Genomic DNA, 27844 nt, shown 5'->3' on the forward strand with positions numbered 1-27844 from the left:
TGAGCACCTATAAAATCCAGCTGTAATGCTTAGAATGTACAATCTCCATATAATACCTAGCATCGAGATTAAGCCAAAGTCCCTGGATTCATGGTACTTGCAGAGAATGTCTGGTGTGCTTTCTCTTTCTTAACAAGTTGCACAATATTTAAATTTGGAATTTTTTTTTTGGTTAATATGCTTTTGTTATAACGGTTCTTGATTGTGAAATACTTCAGTCATTAAGCCATGAATGTAAAGTTTTGCATAAGGAGATTTATGTTATGACTTTAAATTCCTTAGTAGCCCAAACAAAATAGTCACATTAACTCCAGCATTTAATGACATTATCTATTAATTTTCATAACTTCAGGACAGGCAAAATGGTTTTCTTTGATTAGCATTGCTTTAATTGCATATTGTGGGTGTTTGTAATACAAAATGGCACCACCGAAGTGCGGCGGTTTGCACATCGTAAAATACAGATCAGGGCATCGGAGGTTGGAGTTGAATTCCGGCGTCGTCTGTAAGGAGTCACGGTGCGTCCAATTTGTGGAATGCGTGGGATTCCCCCCCAGATGCTCTTGTTTCCTTCTCCAGTCCAAAGATAGACCAAATAGGTTAATTGGTCATTGTAAACTCTCCTGGGATTAGGTTAGGGTAAATGGGATTGTTGGTGCTGCTGGTATGTTGTGGCTTGCAGGGCTGGGAAGATCTACTTTATGTTATAATCTCTAAATAATTAGTTTTTAAAAACCTTTTGTAGGTTAAACAATGATTCAGATTTTCTCACAATTTCAAATTAGATATCTAGCATTAGATTGATACTAGATAAAATGATAAACACCAGATAAAATGATTAACTATCAATACATTGATTATTGATGGATGATCATTGTGGAACTTGGCAATTACCACATTATCCTGAACACTTGTAATATGATTATATAAGAGAAAAACATTGTCCGCAGTTTAAAAATAGAACCTCTACATTTACGCCAGAGTAGTTCAGGGTAATGTCTGGTTTAGTCTTCAGTGCATAGCGAAAAATGAGAGTTGGCATTTCCATCAAAGCCTTTTAGAGCTGGTAGCCAGATTTGAATTGATTTTTGATTTTAACCAAACAGGAACTTAACATTATTATTGTATTTGGTATTTAAGAGACCTTTATTTGCTTCTGCAATAGTAAGTTTCTGTTTCTGTACTGATATTCTGAAGGTTCCCTTTAGAGAATGTCTGAACTTTGGAACTTGTAGTATAGTGCTCATATTACTTGATAGCACAAAGGAAAAATAAATCTGTCCACTTTAATTTACCCTTTGTAGTTGAATTATAGATCTCCTTCCTTAGTCTTAACTGGTTTGGGTAACTTAGCTAAATGCTTAAAGAGGATCAAGTATTTGGCCTTGGTGGAATCTTTTGGGTCAAATTTTTAATGACTGAATAACAATTTTTAAGAAAAGAAAAAAGATTAATACTAAATATATACTATTTATAGACTATTACCGCTGTACCACTGAGAGCATATTCACCAACTGCATCTCAGTGTGGCGTGGCATGGCAATTGTCCCGTATCGGACCGCAAAGCACTCCAGCGTGTGGTGAAAACTGCCCAGCGGATTATCGGCACCCAATTGCCCACCATTGACCATTGAGAACATCTACCATAAACGCTGCCTGGGCAGGGTGAAAAATATTATCAAGGATGCATCTCACACCAACCATGGACTTTTTACTCTCCTCCCATCCAGAAGGCGCTACAGGAGCCTCCGCTCCCACATCAGAAGGCACAGGAAGAGCTTCTTCCCTGAGGCTGTGACCCGGCTGAACCTCACATCACAGCACGAAGCAGAATTGCACCCATATTGGACTGTCTCAGTACTTTCATATTTGTGTGCTGTAGCAATTTTTATTCGCAGTTATTTTGTAAATAACACTATTCTTTGCATTTCTGGTTAGATGCTAACTTCATTTCATTGGCTTTGTATCTGTACTCGGCACAATGACAATAAAGTTGAATCTAATCTAATCTAATATGCTCCCAGTGGTGTGTGTCTTAAATAGCCTCCGACAACCAAGTTTTTGACCTTCACATGTGGCTTAGTTACTGAGCCCGGTGGAACTGTTACTGTTGACAGGGGAAGGGGTGGTTTACTGGTGCCATAAAAACAGTTACTTCAGGCAGATGCAGCTTGTCATCTGTGGTTGTCAGCTCTTCTAGGAAAAGAGAAACACCCATCTCAAACCTCCACTGCCTTGTGTTTATCCAGGCTCATGAGAAAGACTTTGGGAGTGAACCACAAGGGTGAAGAATCCACAGCTGGAGTCCTGATGGCAGTCTTACGTTGAATTTGACGCTAATTGGCTACTCCTGTGTCACTATCGGTGCCAAACCATATTGCTCTCTGCTATTCCTTTGGTTACATCAGCTGCATGGAGCGGGGGAGCCTGCTACCTGGGCAACAGCTTGTTCTCCATCTCATACTGCCCTGATTTGCATACCAGCTAGGATGCACCATCCATGGTCCACATTGACCATGGAAGGCCTCAACGTTCACCATGTAGAGACGTGGAAGTAGCCATCAGAGGTGTTGTTCCACAGGATGTTGTGTGGCAGCTTTTAGACACGGCTATTAGGGATTTGTAGATGTGATACTCTGAATGCACTGTGCCCGAAGTACGTAATCTATGAACGCTTAGCAGATTGGATTCAAAATTGGCTTGGCCATAAAAGACAGTAGTGATTGGAGGGTTGTTATTCTCACTCACTTGGTCTGTGACCAATATGCTTAGAAGTGATTAAGTGGGCTTAAATTTGTGGTCAACACAGAATGCTGGGGTTCTGGTACTAAAGGATGTTGTCAAAGGTTTCAGCAGGATACTGAACTGTTTAAACTGTGAGCAGAGAAATGTCAGATGAATTTTAATCTGAACAGGTGCAAGGTGTTATACCTTGGGAGGAAAGTAAATGATAAATGGCAGGAACTTGTGGGAGCGTTGATATGCAGAGATCAAAGTCACATTGCGGTTGTATAAAACTTGAGTTAGGCCACATTTGGAGCATTGTGTTCAGTTCTGGTTGCCGTATTCCAGGAAGAATGTGCAGGTTTTGGATAGGGTGCAGGAAGGCGTTCACCAGAATGTATGGAATCGAGGATATTAGCTCAAAGGAGAGATTGGACAAACTTGATTTGTTTTCTTTGAAATGCCAGAGGCTAGGGGTTGACTTGATGGAAGTTGAAAAAGTATGAGAGTCTTAGACGGGGTGGTCCTTTTTTTTAACAAAAAATCTCCTCATGGTGGAAATTTTGAATATTAGTGAACAGAGCTTTAAGGTTAGAGGAGGAAAGTTTATAATAAATGTGTGGGGTAAGGTTTTGTTTTCATATAGTGGTAGCTGCCCGGGTTAAACTACCAGGGAAGAACAGGAAGCAGATACATCAACATTTGGGGGTCATTTCCGTAGACTCATGACACAGAGTGAAGTGAGGGATGTAGACCATGGTTGGGCAGAAGTGCAGTTCATAACTGTCTTTATGATGAGTTCCCAAGAGTTTGTTCATTGTTGGACTGTTCTGTGTTCCACTTCTTCTGTGAAAGCTATAGGTACTGTAATATTGAGCCCTACTGAAAGAGGTTCACTCCCTAGACACCGATAATAACACTGAAACACTGTTCCAGAATGTGGTGTGTGAGCCGAGAAGAAGTTACAGGAGTCTCCGGACTCTCACCACCAGGTTCAGAAACAATTATTACCCCACAACTATCAGGCTCTTGAACCAAAAAGGGATAACTTTTCTCAACATCACTTGCCCCATCACAGAAATGTACCCAAAACTAATGAACTCATTTTCAAGAACTTTTCATCTCGTGTTCTAGATATTTATTTATCTATTTATTTATTTATTTATTATTTCTTTCTTTTTATATTTGCACACTGGTTAAGTGCTCAAGTTGTGTGGTACCTCATTGTTTCTATTGTTGTTATTCTACTATGGATTTATTGAGTATGCCTGTAAGAAAATGAACCTCCAGGATTTTATATGGTGACATTTATGCACATTGATAACTTTGAACTTTTGAAAATGTTTGTTTAATCTTCAGTTGATTGGAAGCTTGGCTAGTTATTTTTCTTTGGTGCAGTGATGTTTTCAATGAAAATGTCACGCTTCTCTTTCATACTCAGTGACACAATACCCTCTGTTAGAAAGAGGATGCTTCAGCAAATGCCCCATTTTTATTGTGTACAAATCACAAAAATCGGTTATTTTTCAAAAGCTGACATTGTAGATATCCACTTACAAGGCATAGTAAGCAAGTAGTAGGCAGCCATTGATCCCAGGGGGATCATGAGTTTGCGCTGCTGGTGGACCATGTCCTCTCCAGGGTGCAAGCCTTGCTGGGAAGATTTGGAGAACCGGCTGTTGCCCATCAAGCATGTTCTCCTTTCCATGTCAGTGATGTAGTCCAAGGGAAGGGCAAGTGCAGATGCAGCTTGGCACCGGTGTGGCAGAGGCTACCAGAGTGAAGTTGTAAACAACATCAAACTGCCTTGGGGACCCTGGCTCCAGATTTCTTCCTCGGGGTTTCCCATGGGTGGGTATGGCCGCAAGGCAGCGGAGGTTTAAAATCAGCGTTTTCTTTCTCCGAGGTGGGCTGTCGCTTAAGGCTAATGGGTCCTACCTGCCTGAAGCAACTGGTTTTGAGGCACCAGTGGTCTGCCTTTGTCCCTACTCTTGTCAATAGAAACAGCTCCACCGGGCCTAGTAGCTAAGCCAAATGTGAAGGTCAATAGTTGGACCTGTTTTTCAGAGGCTAGGTGAATCGCATCCTGTTTGGAGCACTTTAATAAACAAGGAACCACTTAATATTTATCCATTTAAGTGATTAGGAACTTGGTGGGAAGTGTTAACAGGTTCTGTGTCAAACTGTACCTCTGAAAATGCTTGCAAGTTCAGGACTTCTGACTTGCTTAGCAAGTTCTGTGGTAGTTGGTTGGCTGCACTTGAATGGGTGTCAGCATGTGGAGTGGAGATAAAGGGTGAATTTGCTGCAGAGCTGCAGGTGGGGTATCTGCACTGCATGGGCAAGCACTTTCATTTAAATCGAGGGGATAATCTGTGAAAGTTTAGTAGTAGCTTATTTGCATTTTTACTTGGGGTTCAATGTTTTTAATTTGTTTTTTTTCAAGTGATGAGATGCTTATTTTATAACCTGATGCTTTATGATGTTTATCATAACCTGATACATAATCTTATGTTTATGATCAGATGCTGTCTGATCTGCTGAGTTCCTCCAGCCTTTTGTATCTGTGTTGCTTAAGAAAGTGGAATGCAGCTTTTAGAGTTCAGACCATTCTAGGCATTTTCATGGGTGTGTTTTTTGGTTGTCCAGATTGTATATTGTAGGATGCTATTTAGAGCCTTGGCCTTTTCCATCAAAATATTTCCGGCAGGTTAACATGAGGAAAAATGTTTTTCACAAATGTGTCATGCTGCTGGCAGTGTCCTAAACCACTGTTTAAACTCCATTCAATTTTTTTTGCTTTAAGATCTTGAATTCTTTTAAAATGAATTAGAAGAGGGGCGGTCCTGAATGGTGAGGGTCCTTAATGATGGATGCCTCCTCCTGAGTGTGGTGAACTATGTGCCTGTCGGGACACGCCCCTGCTGACTGCTCCTGTGGCTCCTCCCACAGGCCCCTGTACAAAGGAGATCTGCGGCCTGACGCTCGGCCTCAGTCTCCACGACATTGTATGATAGACACTCACTCCTGGTTCCTTCTTCCAGTCAATAAAAGCCGATATCTCGCCTTACGTCTCAGTGTGAGTTATTGATGGTGCATCAATTTTATTGACTGGAAGTTTTAAAACATGGAACCCGTTTTGCGTCCGGACTGGTTGGATTTGGACCCTCAAGACCCTGACGCAGCTCTCGCTTTTGAACACTGGCTTGCATGCTTCCAATCGTACTTGGCGGAGCTTCGTGCGACTGAACCCGCCGTTATGCACAGAATCCTACTCTCGAGGGTCTCCTCCAAAGTTTACTCCATTATCCGGGACCTGCCGACCTACGATGGGGCACTGGACGCCCTCAAAAGACAGTACCTGCGGCCGGTGAACACCGTCTACGCAAGACATCGTTTAGCTACCCGGCAACAGCGGCCTGGCGAATCGTGCGCCGAGTTTCTCCGAGCACTACAGACACTTGTCCGAGCTTGCGACTGCAAGACGCTCATGGCAGAACAGCATGCGGGGCTGCTGGTGCGAGACGCCTTTGTGACGGGACTGAGGTCAGTGTACATGCGCCAGCGACTGCTGGAAGACTCAGACCTTACCTTAAGCTCGGCGATAGAGACGGCCAATGCTCTAGAAGCTGCTTTGCATAATGGCGACGCTGTCCAGTCGCGCGATTCCCTGCCGGTTCCGTGGACACCTCAGACCCCGCCACCGCCGGCTCCCGGGAGCGAATTCGCCAACGCCTCCGCCAGTCGCTATTCCACGAGCTCCCCGAACCCGACCACAGCGGCAGCCCGTCAGAAGCCCGTGTGTTATTTCTGTGGCCAAAAGAAACATCCTCGACAACGCTGTCCAGCGCGAGAAGCAACCTGCTCCAGCTGCGGAAAGCGGGGCCACTTCGCCAAGGTCTGTAAGTCTCAACCTCGAGTGGAGTGCAGCGCTGCGGGTGAAACGTGGGGGCTGCCATCTTGCATGCCCGGATGTGGGCGGCCATCTTTGTCGACGTCAGCACGCCCCGGCCCCGACCCTCGGATGCTGACCGGGTACCCCGGATGTGAGCGGCCATCTTTGTCGACGTCAGCATGCCCCGCCCCCGGCCCTCTGATGCTTACCGGGCACCCCGACGGCGATCCAACTGTGGCCACTGTAACCCTCGACCAAAGCGCCCCACACCAGCTTGCAAGGTCCATGATGGACATCCAGGTGGAGGGGCACTGGACTGGATGCCTGTTTGACACGGGCAGCACTGGGAGTTTTATTCACCCGGACACAGTGCAACGCTGCGGACTCGCAACGCGGCCGGTCAGTCGGAGGTTCCATTTGGCCTCTGGGTCGCAGTCCACAGACATCCGGGCGGGTTGTGTAGCGACATTGGTGGTGCAAGGCACAGAATATCGGGACTTTGAGCTGCTGGTCATGCCTAATCTGTGCGCACCTGTGCTATTGGGGCTGGACTTCCAGAGCCATCTCGAAAGTGTGACTATGGTATATGACGGGCCCCTCCCACCACTCACTGTCCGGAATCCTCAGTTTTGTGGGACTTCTTCACGTACCCCGCTACTGACCACACACACACACGGACACACACATCCCATCCAGAACCAGGCCAACAGCTGCGCTACCGACACTTGCAGCCTCTCCACTCTCAAGGTCCCTCCCCCACCGCTGTTCGCCAACCTGACCCCCGACTGTAAGCCTGTGGCAACCAAAAGCAGGAGGTACAGCGCGGGGGACAGGGCCTTCATTCAGTCAGAGGTGCAGCGGCTGCTCAGGGAGGGGATCATTGAGCCAAGCTCAAGCCCTTGGAGGGCCCAGGTAGTTGTTGTTCGGACTGGGCAGAAAGATAGGATGGTGGTGGACTATAGTCAAACCATCAATAGGTTTACGCAGCTTGACGCATACCCCCTACCCCGCATCGCGGATATGGTCAACCAGATTGCTCAGTATAAGGTGTACTCGACAATAGATCTGAAATCCGCTTATCACCAGCTCCCCATCTGCCCAGAGGACCGCCCCTACACCGCCTTCGAGGCGGGCGGCAGGCTCTATCACTTCCTGCGCGTCCCTTTCGGTGTCACGAATGGTGTCTCTGTCTTCCAGAGGGAAATGGACCGGATGGTGGACCAGTACCAACTGAAGGCCACTTTTCCCTATCTGGATAACATCACCATCTGTGGTCACGACAGGCCAGATCACGACGCCAACCTCCAACGATTTCTCCAAGTGGCCGCAGCTCTGAACCTTACTTATAACAGGGACAAGTGTGTGTTTGGTACCACCCGCCTTGCTATACTTGGGTATGTCGTGGAAAACGGGGTTATTGGCCCTGATCCCGAACGTATGCGCCCCCTGTTAGAGCTCCCTCTTCCCACCACTCTCAAGGCCCTCAGACGGTGCCTGGGTTTTTTTTCCTATTACGCCCAATGGGTCCCCTATTACGCAGACAAGGCTCACCCCCTGGTCAAGTCTACCTCGTTGGCCTTCAACTGCATTAAAGCGGACATTGCCAAAGCTACGATGCATGCAGTGGACGAGACCGCTCCCTTCCAAGTGGAGTGTGATGCCTCCGATTTTGCTCTGGCTGCTACCCTCAATCAGGAAGGCAGACCAGTAGCATTCTTTTCTCGCACCCTCCAAGGCTCCGAAATTCGGCACTCCGCGGTGGAGAAAGAAGCCCAGGCCATAGTGGAGGCTGTTAGGCACTGGAGGCACTATCTTGCTGGCAAAAGGTTCACCGTGCTGACCGACCAGCGCTCGGTTGCGTTCCTGTTCAGCAACCAACAGCGGGGCAAGATCAAAAATGATAAGATTTTGCGGTGGAGGATAGAACTCTCCACCTACACCTATGATATCCTGTACCGGCCTGGCAGACTCAATGAGCCCCCTGATGCCCTATCCCGGGGAACATGTGCTAGCACACAGCTCGACCAGCTGTACACCCTTCATGCACAACTTTGCCATCCGGGGGTCACCCGATTTTACCATTTTGTGAAAGCTCGGAACCTGCCATACTCCCTGGAGGACATCAGGACGATGACCAGGGACTGCCAAATTTGCGCCGAGTGCAAACCGCACTTCTACCGTCCTGACACGGCACAACTTTGTCAAGGCCACCCGCCCTTTTGAACGCCTGAGTGTTGACTTTAAGGGCCCCCTTCCCTCCACTGACTGCAATGTCTATTTTCTCAGTGTTATCGACGAGTTCTCACGGTTCCCCTTTGCCATCCCCTGCCCCGACACCACTGCCACGTCCGTCATAAACGCCCTGCGCCAGCTCTTCACTCTGTTCGGGTATCCCTGCTATATCCACAGTGATAGAGGGTCCTCCTTTATGAGTGAGGAGCTGCGCCAGTACTTGCTAGCTAGGGGCATTGCTACCAGTCGGACCACGAGTTATAATCCCCGGGGTAATGGCCAGGTGGAGCGGGAGAATGCCACAGTGTGGAAGGCCACACTTTTAGCCCTTAAGTCAAAAGGGTTGCCGGTCTCTCGATGGCAGGAGGTCCTCCCTGAGGCACTGCACTCTATCCGCTCTCTGTTATGTACGTCCACCAATGCCACCCCTCACGAACGCCTATTCTCTTTTCCCAGGAAGTCTGTCACTGGGACCACCCTACCAGTTTGGCTGACGTCCCCGGGGCCTGTGCTGCTCCGGAAACATGTGAGGAGCAATAAATATTCCCCGCTGGTGGAGAGGGTTCACCTTCTACATGCGAACCCCCAGTATGCTTACGTGATCTTACCTGATGGGCGGGAGGACACGGTCTCCATCCGCGACCTGGCACCCGCTGGTGCAGCAGACCACTACCCTGACGGCTCTCCGGTAACAATGAACCCTGCACCAGAGGTGACACCGTACTCACCAGGCCCTACACAGACTCCTCACGACACTTGTATACCGGGCGTTTCGTACGCATTTATACCAGGCACCTTGCACATGCATGAGGGATCACCGGCGCCTAGTGGGCAAGAACACGCGCAACCCCCGTCCCCTGTGCAATTGCCGATGTTGCCGGCATCTATGCGGTCACAGCCGGTGCTACGTAGATCGCAGCGACAGATTCGACCACCTGATAGACTTGACTTGTAAGAACCTTCGCCACATGAGGACTTTTTCAAACGAAGGGGGGGGGTGAATGTGGTGAACTATGTGCCTGTCGGGACACGCCCCCTGCTGACTGCTCCTGTGGCTCCTCCCATAGGCCCCTGTATAAAGGAGATCTGCGGCCTGATGCTCGGCCTCAGTCTCCATTAGAAGAGGGGCGGTCCTGAATGGTGAGGGTCCTTAATGATGGATGCCTCCTCCTGAGGCACCACATTTTGAAGCTCGCTGTGTCTTTAGTCTCTCTCAATCCCGCACGTAGGAGCCTCCATAGCAGGTGGTGACCTAATCTTCCAGATTATCCATCAATAAAGAGCGTCATTATCAGAGATGTGCCCCCTTTGCGTTGCCACCCTTGATGAGTAGCACCCACAATCAATATTTTAAGAATAACTTCTTCCATTCTGCCATTAGATTTCTAATGGTCCATGAACACCACCTCATTATTCATCTCTGTTACAGTTCGCATATTTTTGTAACTTGTAGTAATTTTTGTCTTACACTTTGCTGCTCAAAAAAATATTTTCACAACATCTGCTGAGGAGGTCCTAGTGGACTTCAGGCATGCTAGGAGCCACACTCACGTCCCCATCTACATCAGCGGAGCTGTAGTGGAGCGTGTATCAAGCTTCAAATTAATTGGTGTCCATATTACTGAGGATCTCACCTGGCCCCTGAACTCCTCCATCTTGATCAAAAAATAGCGCCTTTATTTCCTGCAGAGCATCAAGAAAGCTTACCTTTGTCCCAGGATACTGACGGACTTTTACCGCTGTACCATTGAGAGCATACTCACCAACTGCATCTCAGTGTGGTATGGCAATTGTCCCGTATCTGACCGCAAAGCACTCCAGCGTGTGGTGAAAACTGCCCAGCGGATTATCGGCACCCAATTGCCCACCATTGACCATTGAGAACATCTACCGTAAGCACTGCCTGGGTAGGGGGAAAAGCATTATCAAGGATGCATCTCACCCAACCATGGACTTTTTACTCTCCTCCCATCTGGTAGGCACTACAGGAGCCTCTGCTCCCGTATCAGCAGGCACAGGAAGAGCTTCTTTCCTGAGGCTGTGACCCTGCTGAACCTCACATCACAGCGTTAAGCAGTATTGCACCCATATTAGGCTGACTCAGTACTTTTATATTTGTGTGCTGTAGCACTTTTTATTCACAGTTATTTTGTAAACAACACTATTCTTTGCATTTCTGGTTAGATGCTAACTGCATTTAATTTGGCTTTGTATCTGTACTCGGCACAATGACAATAAAGTTGAATCTAATCTAATAAATTTGATGCTGGTTCTGAGTTCAGCTGCCATCCGGGACCTTGGCAGAGGTCCTACTAAAGTCCATACAGAGAACAACCACTGCCATATCTTCATCTATCCCCTTCAATATCTCTTCAAAAAAAAATTCAAAGATTTGGCCAACATGACCTCCCATACACATAATCATTCTGACTAATCCTGATTAGGCCTTGACTATCTAAAAGATGGTAGATCTTCAGAATTCTCTCCCAATGACATCCCTGCAAGGTTCACCATCTTGTAGTTGCCTGGTGTGTCCTTGCCACTGGTGAACAATGGAATAACATCAGCCTCACTCCAGTTTTGTGGAACTTTACCAGTGGTTAACAACAAAATAAGCATCTCTGAGGGTCTGCCTGGCGAAATAGCTCAGCCAGAGCTGATAGTCTGACCTTCTGCTGGTTCTTTGAAGTGTTCCAGGAATTGGAATGTTCCTGCTTGCAACCACCAATGATGGGGTTGGTTGAAATTTTGCCATATTCCAGAGGGAATTGAAGTATTTTTGGCTTTTAGCACTCTGCCCTTGTAATTAACTGCTCCTCCCAAGCTCTTTGAATGTTCTCATACTGATGAAGTACACAGCATTGGATCAAAGCAGTGGGTGTATGCTCCTAAATCATACAGTACAGAAACAGCAACTTTGGCCGCTGTGTCAAATTAGCTACCAAGCGCCTACCTTATACCAACTGAAATAACTTTTCCATTTTAGTCCCGGCGACTGCGCCTGAAGTAGGTTGAACCTAAATCTTTGGAGCAAAGAGGTGACAGAGACCTGGGTTCAATTTATTGTTAGATGCATCAGTGCAATGAAAAGCTTACAGCACTTGTCCTTGAGCTGCTCTCACTGCTGCTGGTGATGTACCTGCTGGTCATTTTGGCGGGAGACTTCAGCTTGTATCGTCGACGTGGCTGGACAATCCAGTAGTGCTGACAGCAGGCTGGTCTTCACCTCCAGGCTCCTGACGGAAATGGTTAAAGTTGCCAAGCACCACTGCTGGCAGAACACAGCTCAAACCCAACGTCATGATCGGATGGCTCAGCCCATTGACTTCCACCGTTATGGTCAGATCCACCGACGTCACGCTTGTGTTCCCAATTAATGTTCTGCAAGTTTATCATTATTGACAGACTAGCTGTGCTATTTCATGGGTGCATTGCAGCCATTTTATAAGCATATTGTTTTGTTTTTGATGCCAAGCCTGTGGCCATGTTGGATTGGAAAGATTTAGTTTGGATGTATCTTCGGCAGTTGTGGTTTATTGTTATTGGTTGCTTTGTGGTTTCGTGGACCTGGTATGGTTTCTGAAATGGCCAATTGAAAAGAAAGTTTATGATATCTTTCCCCAGGAGCTGGTTGCAAGAGACATGAAAGGTGACTTTGAAGTTCTGTGGCAAACTGGATACATGAGCTCAGATGCATCTTTATTTCCTCCTGAGGAAACTGGAACTTTACCACTATTTGTTCTTTTTTGCATGTGTGACCATTTCCCTTTGCTTAAGGGGCCATATACTTCATCAGTTAACCCAAACCTGAATCATTTCAGAACCTTTGTCAATATTTAAATGTAAAAATAGATTTTTTAAAGATCTGTGTTATCTCAATTTAAAATGAAAGGCTAAAGGAACCTTGGCATATCTGTTGTTTCTCTGTTAATTTGACAAGCTGCCATTAGAATGAAAGAAAATTTACAACTGACATGGAAGCTATTGCAACCCATTATGTCTGTACTTAATTGTAAAATAACTGTGCATCTTGCTCTGCATTTGATGGCTTTTGCACATAGCCCTAAATATGATATAAATATTTTGATACTTTATCTTGTGGTCTAAATATAATGGAAGTTTGAGAATGGTCAACAAAGTAATTAGTATAATTGTAAAACTAAGTTTATTCCTTGTCTAGAATAGGAGTTTGACTTGTTGATAAACTTTTCAGTTGGTGATTACTTTTCATTCGAATCCTCTTTTTGTCATGTTATATTGAATGTACATGTATGTGGTCATTCTGGTTAGCAGTACAAATTGAACTTATCAATCAGTTATTCTAAATTTACTTTGGATGAGCTTGCTCGAGCAAGTGTATTTTTGGTTTGTTGTTATGTCTGGGTGGCTGTCAGCATCTACCGGTATTTAATTGAAAAATGACGCATTTGGTTTGAGTCTGGATGTTACTCCTTTTTCTTAAAAAAAACACAACTTCTGTGAAACATTTGGATTTGAGATTCATTCTCAAATGCTGCTGTCCCCAGAAATGCCAAAAGAGGAAGTGAAAGTAGACATGCTATTTAAAAATTGGTGTGGGAATGAATTGTAATTTGAGCAGTTATACTTTAGAGCAAGAAATAATAGATTTGTTATTTAGTTCTTTGAAAGAACTAATAATAGTTAATTCAGTATTAAAATACCTATTACAATCACTGCACTTGACATAGAATTAAGAGTCAAGCAGGTTTTGAAGAATTTGCTTTAATCATAGTGTTCCAATGGATAATGCACAAGTTCCACAAGTCTGGACAGGGTTGTACACTTAGTCTTTTGGAGTGTTTTATAATAACCTCATTTTATCCCTAGTAAATTTTATTCTTAAAATCTTTCAAGCCCTTTAAGTTTAATGACATCTTCCATTTCTCTATTGGTTTGCGGTATATACAGTGCCTATAAAAGATATTCACCTCCCTTGAAAGTTTTCATGTTTTAATGTTTTTACAACAATGAGTTACAGTGGATTTAATTTGTACACCTGCAGAAATTTCCAAATCTATTTGGTGACCAAATCTCTTCAATAAATGTAGTTGTTGACATGCTGCCTTCGTAATTGCATCTGTATGTTGGGCTCAACATATTGGATAGATCTTCAGATATATTGACACCCAGGAACTTGAAACTGATCACCCTTTCTATTGCTGATCTGCCAAAGAGGACTGGTGTGTGTTCTCTTCACTTTCACTTCCTGAAGTCCACAATCGGTTCCTTGGTTTTATCAACGTTGAATGCAAGGTTGTTATTGTGACACCACTCAATGTACTGATCTATCTCACTCCTTTACCCTTTTTCGTCACCATCTAAAATTCTGCCAACAATAGTTTTGTCATCGGCAGATTTGTAGATTTTCAAGGGAGGTTCATGAAAATTATTCCAGGATTGAATGGTTTGTCATATGAAAAGTGTTTGATGGCTCTGGGCCTATACTCACAAGAATTCAGAAGAATGAGCGGTGCCATTATTGAACCCTATCAAATGGTGAAGGGCTTTGATATATTTGATGTGGAGAGGATATTTCCTATGGTGGGGGAGTCTAAGACCAGAGGACACAGTTCAGAATAGAAGGGTGTCCTTTTAGTACTGAGATGAGGGAGAATTTCTTTAGCTAGAGAGTGGTGAATTTGTGGAATTATTTGCCACAGGCAGCCATTGATGCTGTCATTAGGTATATCTAAAGTAGAGGTTAATAGATTCTCAATTGGTCAGGGCACAAAGGGATTTAGGGAGAAGGCAGGAGATTGTGAAAAAATGGTGGTAACTCAATGGGCTAAATGACCAATTTCTGCGCATGTATCTTATGGTCTTAAGGTCTTGATGTTCTGCGTCGGGTGAGTGTGATTTGATCTTGATGCATATTCCCCTTCATCACCCTTTAAGATTCAACTGCCCTGTCTTTAAAGTGAATTTTGAAGTCATCACGTGGCAATGCTCTGAGGTCTTCAGATTTATTTTGTGGAGACTACATTCAGCAGCAGGATATTCCTGTAGCTGTACCTGTAGCCAAGTGCTACCCTGCTTCCCTGTTTCCCATTGGACCTGCACCCAGTGACTTGCCATTTACCAGCGCAGTCTTGCTGATTGCTTTGTTTTATGTCTCAGGGTGTAGTCTGATCCTAACAGATTATAGTTTATGGTTTCTCACTTAATGAGTATAAAAAGGATAAAAACAAACTTCTCTGTGGTATGTATAAATATGTCACGGTCGCCATTGCCTTACTTTTTAGTAATTGTCAGTTGAATGCCAAAGAAATCCAAACCAATGAATTTAAGCCACTTATTTTAGGACTCTCTCAGATGTTAAATAAGTGGTTTAATTTCATAATGAGAACAAAACACTGTTTGGATCCTGGCTTCAGAAATTCTTGGTGTATTATTCACTGGTCTGTGATCCTATAAAAATGTAATTTCTTTTGAATGGAATTGCATTGCCCACTTAAAAATACCTTGCGATCTTCTGAATAACAAAATGGATATATGCAGGACAATAAAAAACTTTTTCCTTTAAAAGCAGAGAACGTAATCCTGCACAGAATTTGCCAGTGGCATTTTCTGTGTGTTAGCCTGCAGTCAATGAACGGCACAATGCTAAACTGAACTAATCTGAGCATTCCCAGACTGTGTGTTATTTGCTCATTTTTTGCCACTTGCGCGATATCTTCTTTTTGCATATAGGGTGTTTGATGTTTTCCGTGGTGTTTTGTGGCTGTCTGCCGGAAGACAAATCTCATGATTGTCTATTTTGTCACAAACGAGAAAATCTGCAGAAGCTGGAAATCCAAGCAATACTGGAGGAACTTGGCAGGCCAGGCAACGTGTGTGGAGAGCAATGAACAGTTTACTGATGAAGGACCTGGGCCCGCAACATTGACTGTTTATTCCTCTCCCTCAGTGCTGCGCGACCTGCTGAGTTACTCCAGCATTTTGTTGGGCAGCAACATGAATTTTTTTTTTTTTAAAAATCTGTTTTAGATGCCTTTCAGTTTGATTTCTTCATGAAGAAATGTAACATTGACATCAACAATTGGGAAACCAATGCCAAGGACAGAAAACTCTGGCAAGCCATCATCCGAGAAGGAACAGCAACTTTTGAAGCCAACAGATGTGCAGAATTAGAAGGAAAGAGAAGAAAATGGGAAGAGAGGCTGCAACAACCAAAGCCCGAACTGCCATCTGGAACTACCTGTCCTGAATGCAGAAGAACTTGCAAAGCCAAGATTGGACTCATAAGCCACTTGAGAGCCCATAAATAGATCAACGGAATGAAGTCCATCATCCTCGACCTCGAGGGATTGCCATGACAATGACAAGTTAGATTGTTCAGGTTCTACTTTTGAACAATGATTCTTCTATTTTATAGGAAATAGAAATGTAACTAATGCTTCTGTAGTGCCTGTGACAATTGTATCTGTTGTGGACACGGGTACTGCATTACTGATGCACCATCAATAACTCTCTGAGACGTGAGGCGAGATATCAGCTTTTATTGACTGGAAGAAAGAACAAGCAGTAGTTGACCACCATACTACGTCCTGGAGACTGAGAGGCCGGGCTCAGGCTTCAATCGCCTTTATACCGGGGTCAGTGGGAGGAGCCACAGGAGCAGTCAGCAGGGGGCAGGTATAAGTAGTTCACCACAATTACTAGTAGCTTAAACTACCAATTTAAGTAGTTCCAATGTCACTTTGAGGATGGTTTGTAGTGTTTAATCACTTAACTATATGAAAATGCAAAGTATTCTCTATTTACTGCTGTCTACTGTGTGGTTGTTTGAAAGTGATTGCTTGCCTGGGAATTGATATCTGTGTGTTTACATTCTGATCTTCATGGTGCCTTTGTAATTGGTTTGTCTTTTGGGTGATTGAAGTCAGTTTCCTTAAGTTAAACTTTAGACATGAAATTGGGTTGATTTACTGTATCAGAATATGAAATGGAGAATGTACCAATTTGGTTCCATTACATCTGCGGATGCTAGGGACGTATATTTGTATGATGAGGGGTAGAGAGTTTGATTTCAGTGTGGTTTATTGGAAGTGCCACAGGTGAGTTGTTGAGATTAGCAAAGAATGAAACCGACATTGCCTTGACTTGTACAGGAATGTGATTGCACAGCTGCATGCTGGTGCCGTAAAAAGCCACAGGGTTTGTCTCAGAACCGCCTATTGAACTTTGTAATTTTGATCGTTGCCAGCGTGTGCTTGTGGCAAATGTCTTCACTGTCGGTAAGTTCCAGCCGTTCTTCAACTATTGGCATCGGTTTGGTGATGTTTATTCATTTGGAAGTTGATTCATAATTGTGCTGACTACCTGTTACAGTGAGCTGATACAATGTAGAGTAACCTGAAACTATATTATGTGTTGTATTTCATGGAAGGCTGTAGCCAAAGATTTACATTCTGTGCGCATTAATCATTTGCAGGTCAGTATTATACTGTGTGTGATAAGCAATACAGATGGGTAAAACTCCAAGTTCCTGATTTTGTTCTTTCAGCTGACTAAAGTCTCAGAACGTTCTGTATGTCGGTTCTTGCTCTCACTGAACATTGGTGGTTGTGACCATTTACTTGGTTTACTTCAGCGTCGATTTGCATTAATAATTGTACAGCAGTTTAAGAGTGTCACTAATCTGGTTGTGGGCTCTGAATCTTATTGTCATGAGTAATTGGAGAAAAATAAGTTTCTCCAAATGACCTGCTGGGAGTGTATTTAATTTTATCCAGGCTACTTTTTCTGCGCAGACAATGGCGTAGCAATGAACTTTCATCGTACTGAAAGGCATTTGACATAGCTGAAAAGTTTTGCTCTGACGTAGAGCAAGGTGTGGCACAGTGGCAGAACACCTTTGCAGCAGCTGAGTTCAATTCCCACTGCTGTCTGTAAGTAGCTTGTACGTTCTGCCTGGGATCGAGTGGGATTCCTTCAGCTGCTCCGGTTTCCAAAGATGTATGGGTTAGAAGGTTAACTTGTCATGTGGCTGTAATTGGGCAGCATGGGCTCACTGGGCTGGAAGAGCCTTTTATTGTGCTGTATGTTTTTTAAAAAAAATTACAACCTCTTTTGAGATGCATGGTTCCACACGAGCAACTTGATAGTGCCTTGCCATGGTTATTTCTGTAGTTCAATTTGAAACTTGCCCAGTAACATCAGCAACAAATGTTGCACCATTTTTTTTAACCCTTCCAGCATGATCTTTAATTCCTCTGGTCTGAAAAATGGAATTGGTTACTTTATTCAAAGAATGACTAATATTTCTCAAATCTCCCAAATAAACTTACAGTGACGATTGCATTCGACCTCTGTTCTTTGTCATTCTGTTTTTTTGATACTGATGGGCATTCCTAGTAAAAGCAGATGTCTCCCTGGCAACCTCTTGCCAACTGATCACTATGATCAACTATGGTAACTGATCATAGACTGGAAAGCTCCCTGTGGCCCTTGAACATGCAGGGTTATGCTTGTAATATTAAGTTACAAACATGGTGTGATGTGCTCAGCATTTCCAGCATTCTCATTCGGGATTCGTATCTCAGCAAGAGCACCCACAGGGTTTGCGTGTCCTCTTCTAAAAAGCAGAAAATGCTGGAAACACCTCAAAGGCACCATCTGTGGGAAGAAGAACCTATTGGAGCAGACTGGATGGGCCTAATTCTGCTCCTGTGACTTATGGTCTAAAAGTAGTTAATATTTCAGATCTGATACATAAGATTTCATCAGAATTCAGAAAGAGAAATAACAAACTAGTTCTTGGTAGGAGAAGGTGGAGGAAGGATTGATAGAACAACGAGCGTATCTCTGATTGGGTAAGGCCAGTTGGGTTAATAGGGGCTGTCCAAGTGCACAGTGCTTTTTTTGTCTTTTTAATATTTTGTTAATAGTGAGCCTGTGGGATATGCTCAGCATGCCAGACTATATAATAGAATTATAAAAGACACTGCATATTTACAGAGCAAAATCCACACAAAATGTTGGAGGAACTCATCAGGCCAGGCAGTATCAATTGAAAAGAGAACAGTCGATGTTTCTGGAGTGAAGACCCTTCAGCAGGGTTAAATGGTCAGTTTTAATAAAAGATGAAAGAAGTTATGCAATTTGATGTTGTTTGGAAGGTTTTTGAAAATAGAATTACTGTACCCTGCAACACTCAGGGCTGCCGAAAAGTACAAAATGAAATTCTAGGTGCCTGCTTTCACTCAAAAGACTTAGTATTTTCTGTGACCAAATTCAAATATCTCTTCCTCGGTAAGTCGACCAAGGCAATTTACACGGCCTTTAATGAAACAATTGTACTCTTTCCAAACTTGCTACAATTTTATTTCTTGGTTTTTGGTGAACCAGGTTCCTATTAGAAATTATAGAGCATTACAGCACAGGAACAGGTTCTTTGAAATAATTAAATTAGTAATCCAATGCCCAAGTAAATTAATCCCTTCTGCCGACACCATGTCCATCTCCTTCCTTTTCCCTCGCATTCCTTTGTACCTCGGAGTTTCTCGAATGCTTCTGTCGTACCTGACTGCATCGCCATCCCAGGCAACCAGCACACGATGTGTAATAAAAAAAATACCTTGCACACTTCCTTTGAACTTGTCCCTCTCATCTTAAATGCATGAAATTTATTTGATATTTCAAACAGAAATAAAAACACAAAATGCTAGCAGAACTCAGCAGGCCAGACAGCATCTATGGGGGGAGGTAGTGACGATGTTTCGGGCTGAAACCCTTCATCAGGAGTGAAGTAACCTGGGATGATCGAGGGGGGATAAGAAGTGGGGGGAGGGATGAAGTAGAGAGCTGGGAAGTGATAGGCTGGACGGAAATGGGCTGGGGGAAGGTGGAGAATTATGGGAAATAAAAGAGAAAGAAAGGTAGGGCTGGGGGGGAGATTATAGTGAGGGGGGAAAAAAGAGAGAGAAAGAGAACCAGACTAAAATAATAGATAGGGATGGGGGTAAGGGTGGGGAGCAGGGGTATCAACGGAGGTCTGTGAGTTGAATGTTCATGCCAGCAGGAAGGAGGCTACCTAGGTGGGAGATAAGGTATTGCTCCACCGACCTGCGTGTGGCCTCATCTTGACAGTAGAGGAGGCCATGGACAGACATGTCGGAGTGGGAGTGGTCGGTGGAATTGAAGTGTGTGGCCACAGGGAGATCCCGCCACTGCTGGAGGACTGAGCGCTGGTGTTCAGCGAAACGGTCTCCCAGTCTGCGGCGGGTCTCCCCAATGTATAAATGGCCACATCGGGAGCACCGGATACAGTATATCACCCCAGCTGACTCGCAGGTGAAGTGGTGCCTCACCTGAAAGGACTGTCTGGGGCCTGGGATGGTGGTGAGGGAAGAAGTGTGGGGGCAGGTGTAGCACTTCTTCAGTTTGCAGGGATGAGTGCCCGGAGGGAGGTCCGTGGGGAGGGATGGGGGGGGGGATGAATGCACAAGGGAGTCGCATAGGGAAGGATCCCTGTGGAAAGCCGAGAGGGGGGGGGGGGGGGAGGGGAAGATGTGGCTGGTGGTGGGATCCTGTAGGAGGTGGCGGAAGTTACGGAGGATTATACGTTGGATCTGTAGGCTGGTAGGGTGATAGGTGAGGACCAGGGGGACTCCATCCCTGGTGGGCTGGCGGGGGGGATGGGGTGAGAGCAGAGGTGCGTGAAATACAGGAGATGCGATGGAGGGCAGAGTTGATGGTGGACGAAGGGAAGCCCCTTTCTTTAAAAAAGGAAGACATCTCCTTTGTCCTAGAATGAAAGGCCTCATCCTGAGAGCAGATGCGGCAGAGGTGGAGGAATTGAGAGAAAGGGATAACATTTTTGCAGGAGACAGGGTGGGAGGAGGAATCGTCTAGGTAGCTGTGGGAATTAGTAGGTTTGTAGTAGACGTCAGTGGATAAAAAATGCAGGCTCTCCATCTGTGGATCTCTTGATCTTAGAAACCTTTTTCAGATGTTCCCTCAGCCTCTGCTGTTCCAGAGAGATTGTTGTTTAGATCGGGACCGCTTTGCCGAGCACCTCCGCTCCATCTCCAAAATGTGGAAATTGCTAACAGCCGATGATTTTAGTTCCAATCACCATTCCTGTTCTGACATGTCAATCCACAGCCGCCTCTTCTGCCAGGGTGAGGCCACCCTCAGGGTGGAGGAACATCGCCTTATATTCCGTCTAGGTGGACTCCAGCCTAATGACATGAACATTGATTTCTCCAACTTCTGCTAATTCTTCCCACCCTTCTCCTTTCATCTTTAATTCCCTACTCTGGCCACCTGCCTCTGGTGACCCTCCTTCTCTTTCTCCCATGGTCCACTCTCATCAGATTCTCTCTTCTCAGCCCTTATGCCTTTTCCACCCTTCACCTCTTATCTTCCTACTTCATCCCACCTCCCCCACCCACGCACCTTTCTCCTCACCAGGTCTCATATCACCTGCAAGCTTGTCCTCATTACCCTTCCTCCCCACCTTATTCTGGCATCTTCCCCCCATCCTTTCCTGTCCTGAATCATGGTCTCGGCTTGAAATGTTAACTGTTCATTCATTTCCATAGATACTGCCTGAACTGCTGAGTTCCTCCAGCATTTTCTGTGCATTGTTTAGACTATTGCAGAAATGGTAGAAATATTGTAATTTCTATTCTACTGCCTGTTCCCACATTCTGTCATCTAGTGTGCTTAAATTTGAATGGAATTTCCTTTATTGTTACTCCACTGCTCTAAAGGTGCTATTATCAGTGTGCTAACAAGCCTTTGATTTTTTTCTTTGACAGTAAACAATTACAAATGTGATAGTGCTGTTATTTTTTTTGGACCTGACAAACTAGATTTGTTGCCTAAGGTGCCTTGTAGTGTTTATCTATCTACCTCTCCCCATCTGTGTGTCTCTCTGAATGACATTTACATACGTCTCCTGCTATTGTACCCTTATCCGGTATTGGTTGGTTGTCTTCAAAACCTGATTACCCAGTCTGGCGTGTCATTATGACTTTGATTTCCACAGCATGTTGAGAGTTTATTTCAGTAGTGGTGCCTGAGAAATCCCCAGATAACTCTGAAATCTCTTCTGGTTCATTCAGACCTTTCAGGAAGGAGGTCTATTCATCCTTGCCTAGTTTGGCCTCTGTGATTCCTTAAACACAACAGTAGTTACACTCTTTTGCAATAAAATTGCAAAGATATTGGCATGGTCGCTAAAGCACATGCCCCATGAAGGAATAAATATATCTATAAATATAAAAATAGTCCTCGTGCCCCTTGAAATATAGAAAGGGTCTGGAAAAAAATCAAAATATGAGAGAGTCTGCAACTGCTGGAAATCCAGAGTAACGCGCACAAAATGCTGGAGGAATTCGGCAGGTCAGGCAGCGTCTATGGAAACGAATAAACAGTTGGCATTTCAGGCCTGGACTCCTCATCAGGACCTGTGCGTTGCTTCAGGAGAAAAAACACCAAATTAGAAAGATATCATTTGAAATGACTAGTGAAAACGACTGGCAATAATCAGATCGCTATTGGTTTATTTTTGTCACATATACCAGGCCTCAGTAGAAAACTACACATGCAAAATGTTGGTGGAACACAGCAGGCCAGGCAGCATCTATAAGGAGAAGCACTGTCAATGTTTCGGGCTGAGACCCTTCGAAACTATTGGTTTGAGTGCCTTCCACACAGGTCATGCTGTAAATAATTACAGCAAGGTAGTAAAAAGAAATCAATAGAGGGTATAGTGTTTCAGATGCAGAGATCGAATGTTCGTATTTTAGGGACATGAGAAACCCAGACAAGAGGCTGATAAGTGGATAGGTGCCTATCCTAGAGCAGAGTGATTTGGTTTCTTAGGCTTTTGCGCCTTCTGCTTGATGGGCAAGGAGACGATAGGAAGTGAGGGTGGAATGGGCCCCTGATTATGGTGGATGCTTTTCTGAGGCAGTTGGAAACGCAGATGGAGAGGTATTGGTTTCCCTGTTGGACAGGGTTGCATTCAGAACTCTGAACCATTTCTGCAATATTAGGTAAAGTGATTTGCCATTACCGGGCTGTGATGCATTCATGTAGGATGCTCTCCATGATGCAGCTACAGAAATTGTCAGAGTCATTGGGGAGATGCCGAATTTTCTTTGCCTTCTGAGGAAGTAAAGGCATTGGTGTGGTGTTTGTGTGTGTGTTTTTTTTGTGTGTCTGGCCTTAACGTCCACATAGATGAAACAAATTGTTGGTGATAGTTATTCTGTTTACAGTAACAGGTCTTTCTGAGCCAACAACCCATTTACACCCTTGTGACCAAATAACCTACTAACCTGCTCCTCTCTGGGATGTGCAAGGATACTGGAGCACCAGAAGGAAACCCGCGTGGCCACAAGGATAATGCATGAACTCCTTACAAACAACGGCAGAATTGATCCCAGTCACCGGCAATGTAATAGCATTATGCTGAGCACAACACTGTCGTTGCATCTTGAAACCTGGAACAACAAACCTTCTCCACCTCAGCACTATCGATGCAGATGATTACATACTCCACCCTGTTTCCTAAAGTTGGCAACCACCTCCTTCATTTTGTTGACATTCAGGGAAAGTTTGTCTTGACACCCTGCCACCAAGCTATCTTGTTCCTGTATTCTGTCTCGTTGTTGTTTGAGATCTGGCCTGCGTGGTGATCTCATCTGCTAATTCAGGGAGTTGGAGTGGAATTTGAACACCCAGTCACATCAAAGTAATTGCCATTTGTTTTAAATGATAAAGCTACCAGTTTCTTTTGAACATTGGGACCCAGATTTTTTTCCCCTCGAAGTCTCTTAGAATATCCAGTAATGCAAAACTTTGGCCAATACTTATCTCAACATGTCAGTCTTTTGGTATTTCAGGACTGATTTAATCTCAGTATTTTGATACAATAAGTTTGGATAGTGCACGTATCTTCCTCTAGGATGTCTGTGTTTTTGTTTTGAACATAATTTGGGGGGAAAATGTCTTGATACATGACCTTAGTAGGTCAAATTGAAGCATTTTCTTGCATAATTAATAATAATAATTATAAGAACAAGGATGTAAAGCTGAGGCAACACGAGTGAATCTGCAGATGCTGGTAATAAATAAAAACACAAGATGCTGGCAGAACTCAGCAGGCCAGACGGCATCTATGGGAGGAGGTAGTGACGACATTTTGGGCCGAAACCCTTCTTCAGGAGTGCCTCAGTTCATCAGATATGTTCTTCATTAGTCATAGCGTCACAGGTCTCCAGAAGAAGGCAGGAGAATGGGAATGAGAGGGCTAATAAATCAGCCATGATGGACTGGTGGAGCAGACTCAATGGGCCAAATGGCCTAATTCTACACGTCTTATTGTCACTTCCTACCCTTACTCCACTCTCCCACTACCAACTTGCTCATCTCTGAATATTTGTGCCATTGGTACAAAATATTTGATGTATTTCTGTTTCTCTCCTAATCTTAAAATTTGAAGAAAAGATTGTTGTTGTCAAGACTTTTTATGCATGCATCTTTTTAAAAATCATATTGATTGAATTACTGGAGAATGAAAATACTGAATGTGAATGAGGCATAATCCCAGATCATCCTGGGCAGCACAACATTCCAGCTGTTGGATCTGTTGCCTCACAGCCTGGGCAGTCTGGAACTAGTCCTGATATCTTGTCTGTATGGAGTTTACATGTTCTCTCTTTGGCACATTCACTGAAAAATACTTGGATAACATTAAAGCATTATTTAAACAAATCAGCATTATTGATAAAATATCTATTCAAAAAGTTTAAAAATCTGCTGACTTCAATAAAGAGGAGGGAGGCGGCTGCTCTCTTCACATTTCCACTTAGATTAGTGGCTGTGTTGCTTTTCCGCCAAATTAAGGTACTGTAGGTAGAACATCAGAACTGCCAACCAGTGTTGGCCGATTAAATCCCAAGAAAAATCCATCACCATTTTCTCAGAAATAACAGCTGGAGTAAGAGATTTTGTGCTTCTGTCTTCACTTGGGAGTCCAGAGCTTTTGCCCAGGCGTGTGAGCAAATAACTCAATCTGCTCTGTTGTGCGTGGCAGATTGAGGCCGTTATTGTTAAACTTTTCGTGGGAGACATTATCTTCTCTTCTCCATCCTGACCTGTCCTCGTCCTCTTTCCCCAGATTGCCTCATATTTTTCTCTCTCTTGCGCTCTCTCTCCCCCTTGGATTTATTTGAAACAATGTGCACTGCCAGTATGGCTAATAAAGGAAAAAAGAACTCATCAAAAGAGTGGAATTTGTAGACATTTGTGCAGATTGAATATTTTAGAGGCCATTTGATATTGTTGCAAATTGATTTATTTCTTTTGTCTAATTTTTGCATAATTCAATTTTGTTTTTCTTCTGAACGTCACATCTCTAATATTATGTGTCTGTGCTACTGCAGCGAGCAGGTTTCTTGTTGCACCTGTACTTGTGCAAATGATAATAAACTTTGACTAATGTTGGCAGTTTTCTGAGTCCATTTCAAACACAACTTGTCAGGAAAAGCATCTGGTACTTTAAACTGCATCAGAAATTCACATATACCTCCTGCAGCTTGATCTGTTGCATTCAGTGCTTGCACTGTGGCTTCCTTAGCGTCAGTGAAACCAAATGTAGATTATGCAACCATTTTGCAAGGCACCTGCATTCTGTCACCGACACCCGCCTTGAACTAATTTAGTGCCACTTTAACTTCCCCTGACTTTCCCACACCCATTGTCCTCAGCCTTTTCCACAACCATAGAAAAGTGCCACCTTGTATACTGTTTAGACTGCCTGCAATCCAATGACGTAAATGTTGAATTTTCCAGTTTCAGGGAATTGTTGTCCACTAATTTCCATTTCCAGTCTCATTGATCCCTTCGTGTTCACTCGCCCTTTGTTCACTACGATCCTGCATCTGATTGCATCAGTCCATTGCCCAAATACCCATCTAGTTTCTTCTCCTATGGTTTACCTTTCAGCCCACCACACCTCCCTCGGTTCCATTGATTACCTGCCAGCCTCTGCCTTGCCGCCCCCTCTCAATTCTATATAGTGGGCATCTTATTTCTATCTCTCAGTGTCTCAACTGAAGATGCTAGCCATTTCTTTGGCTCCACAGGTATTGCTTAACCTTCTGAGTTCTTCCAAAATTTTATCTTTTGCTCTTGATTCAAGCATCTGTAGTATTTCTTTCTGCAAGCCCTTGTAATTGGCCTGAAGCATTCCATAGTGTCCACCACTCAAAATGATAAATATATAACCAAAATAAAAGGGGAAAAAGCCCTATGCAGTGACCCAGTAAATCCAGCATGAGATGTATATTTCAGTTCGTCTGCAACTAATGAAGCTAATTCTGGGAAGAGCATTAAATGTATGGTCCGTTCTGCTACTGACATTGCTTTCTTAAAGTCTCTTCCTTACTGAAAGCCAGTCATACTAATTTCAGCTTCTTGTATGTCGGTGAGACCTGACGTAGATTGGGAGACTGCCTCACCAAGTATCCACGCTCCATCCGCCAGAACAAGCGGATTCTCCTATTTTTATTCCATTTCCCATTCCTATTCTGATATATCCATCCATGGCCTCCTCCACTGTCGGGATAAGGCCACACTTGGGTTGGAGGATCAACACCTTATATTCCGTTTGGGTAGCCTCCAACCTGATGGCATGAACATCGATTTCTCAAACTTCCAGTAATGCTGCCGCATCCCTCACCATTTCCCATCCCCTTGTCCATCTCTCATGTTATCTCCTTGCCCGTCCATCACATCCTTCTTCCCCCCCACCCCACTTTTTCTTTCTTCCATGGCCTTTTGTATGTTTCCCCAATCAACTTTCTAGCTCTTTGCTTCATCTCTCCCCCTCCAAGTTTTACCCATCACCTGCCGTTTGTCTCTTCTCCTTCCCCCACCTTTCAAATCTACTCCTCAGCATTTTTTTTCCTGTTCTGTTGGGGTCTCGGCCTGAAACGTTGACTGTACTCTTTTCCATAGATGCTGCCTGGCCAGCATTTTTTAATTGTGTGATACTAATTTGAGTATTAGTGTTACATAAGCCAGCAAGCAGACCCAGAGCTGCCAACCCTTTGGCAAAAAGCACTAGTGTGCCAACTGATGTTTCAAGAATGCAAACCATGGTGAGATCTTCGAATATTATTTTTATTCAAGGCATGAAACATGTCCTTTTTACTCAGTGCATGCTAATGAATGCATTTCCTGGAAAGTTGATTCTTAAAAGAGAACTGCTTTAATAGGATTATTGGGAAAGAGCTGGAGGAGGAAGCTGATTGGTAGCTAGTTACAAAGCGTGAACATATGTGTAACTAGCTGCCTGGCCTCCTGCTTATGGTTTGTATCCCATGAAGATGGGTTTAATTTCAAAAATAAAAAAGTGCAAAAATCTCGAATAGAAACAGAAAACTTTGTAAGTACTTCTCAACCCGAAATATTAACGCTGTTTTTCTTTCACATTTGCAGCCTGGCTTGCTTAGTATTACAATTTTCTGATTTATTTGCAAAATATCTGCATTTCCACAGTCCATAGTCACTGAAGGTGAATGAGCAAGTGCAGCAGGCAGTGAAGAAGGCTAATGGAATGTTGGCTTTTATTACAAAGGGAATTGAGTACAACAGCAAGGAAATCCTTTTGCATTTGTACAGGGCCCTGGTGAGACCACACCTGGAGTATTGTGTACAGTTTTGGTCTCCAGGTTTAAGGAAGGACATCCTGGCTATAGAGGAAGTGCAGCATAGATTCACGAGGTTAATTCCTGGATGTCCGGACTGTCTTACGCAGAGAGGTTAGAGAGACTGGGCTTGTACGTGCTGGAATTAAGGAGATTGAGAGGGAATCTGATTGCATCATATAAAATTATTAAGGGATTGGATAAGATAGAGGCAGGAAATATGTTCCAGATGCTGGGAGAGTCCAGTACCAGATGGCATGGTTTGAGAATAAGGGGTAGGTCATTTAGGACAGAGTTAAGG

The 27844-nt window shown here is 44.1% G+C and overlaps 1 protein-coding gene across 3 annotated transcripts in view; it reads left to right on the forward strand.

Moving 5' to 3' along the window:
• Nucleotides 1-27844, forward strand: part of cd2ap (CD2-associated protein) — a 193887-nt gene that overhangs the window by 53025 nt on the left and 113018 nt on the right. Inside the window, exon 1 of one of the 3 annotated variants that reach the window (XM_059981584.1) lies at nt 17056-17109. The exons of the other annotated variants lie outside the window; for them this stretch is intronic. Within the exon in view, the coding sequence (XP_059837567.1) occupies nt 17095-17109 (15 nt within the window). The 5' untranslated portion in view covers nt 17056-17094. Of the gene's footprint in view, nt 1-17055; nt 17110-27844 lie in introns of those variants that run through there. 3 annotated transcript variants of the gene reach the window in all.

The sequence above is a fragment of the Hypanus sabinus genome, chromosome 10 (assembly GCF_030144855.1).
Source record: "Hypanus sabinus isolate sHypSab1 chromosome 10, sHypSab1.hap1, whole genome shotgun sequence".
NCBI lineage: Eukaryota > Metazoa > Chordata > Chondrichthyes > Myliobatiformes > Dasyatidae > Hypanus > Hypanus sabinus.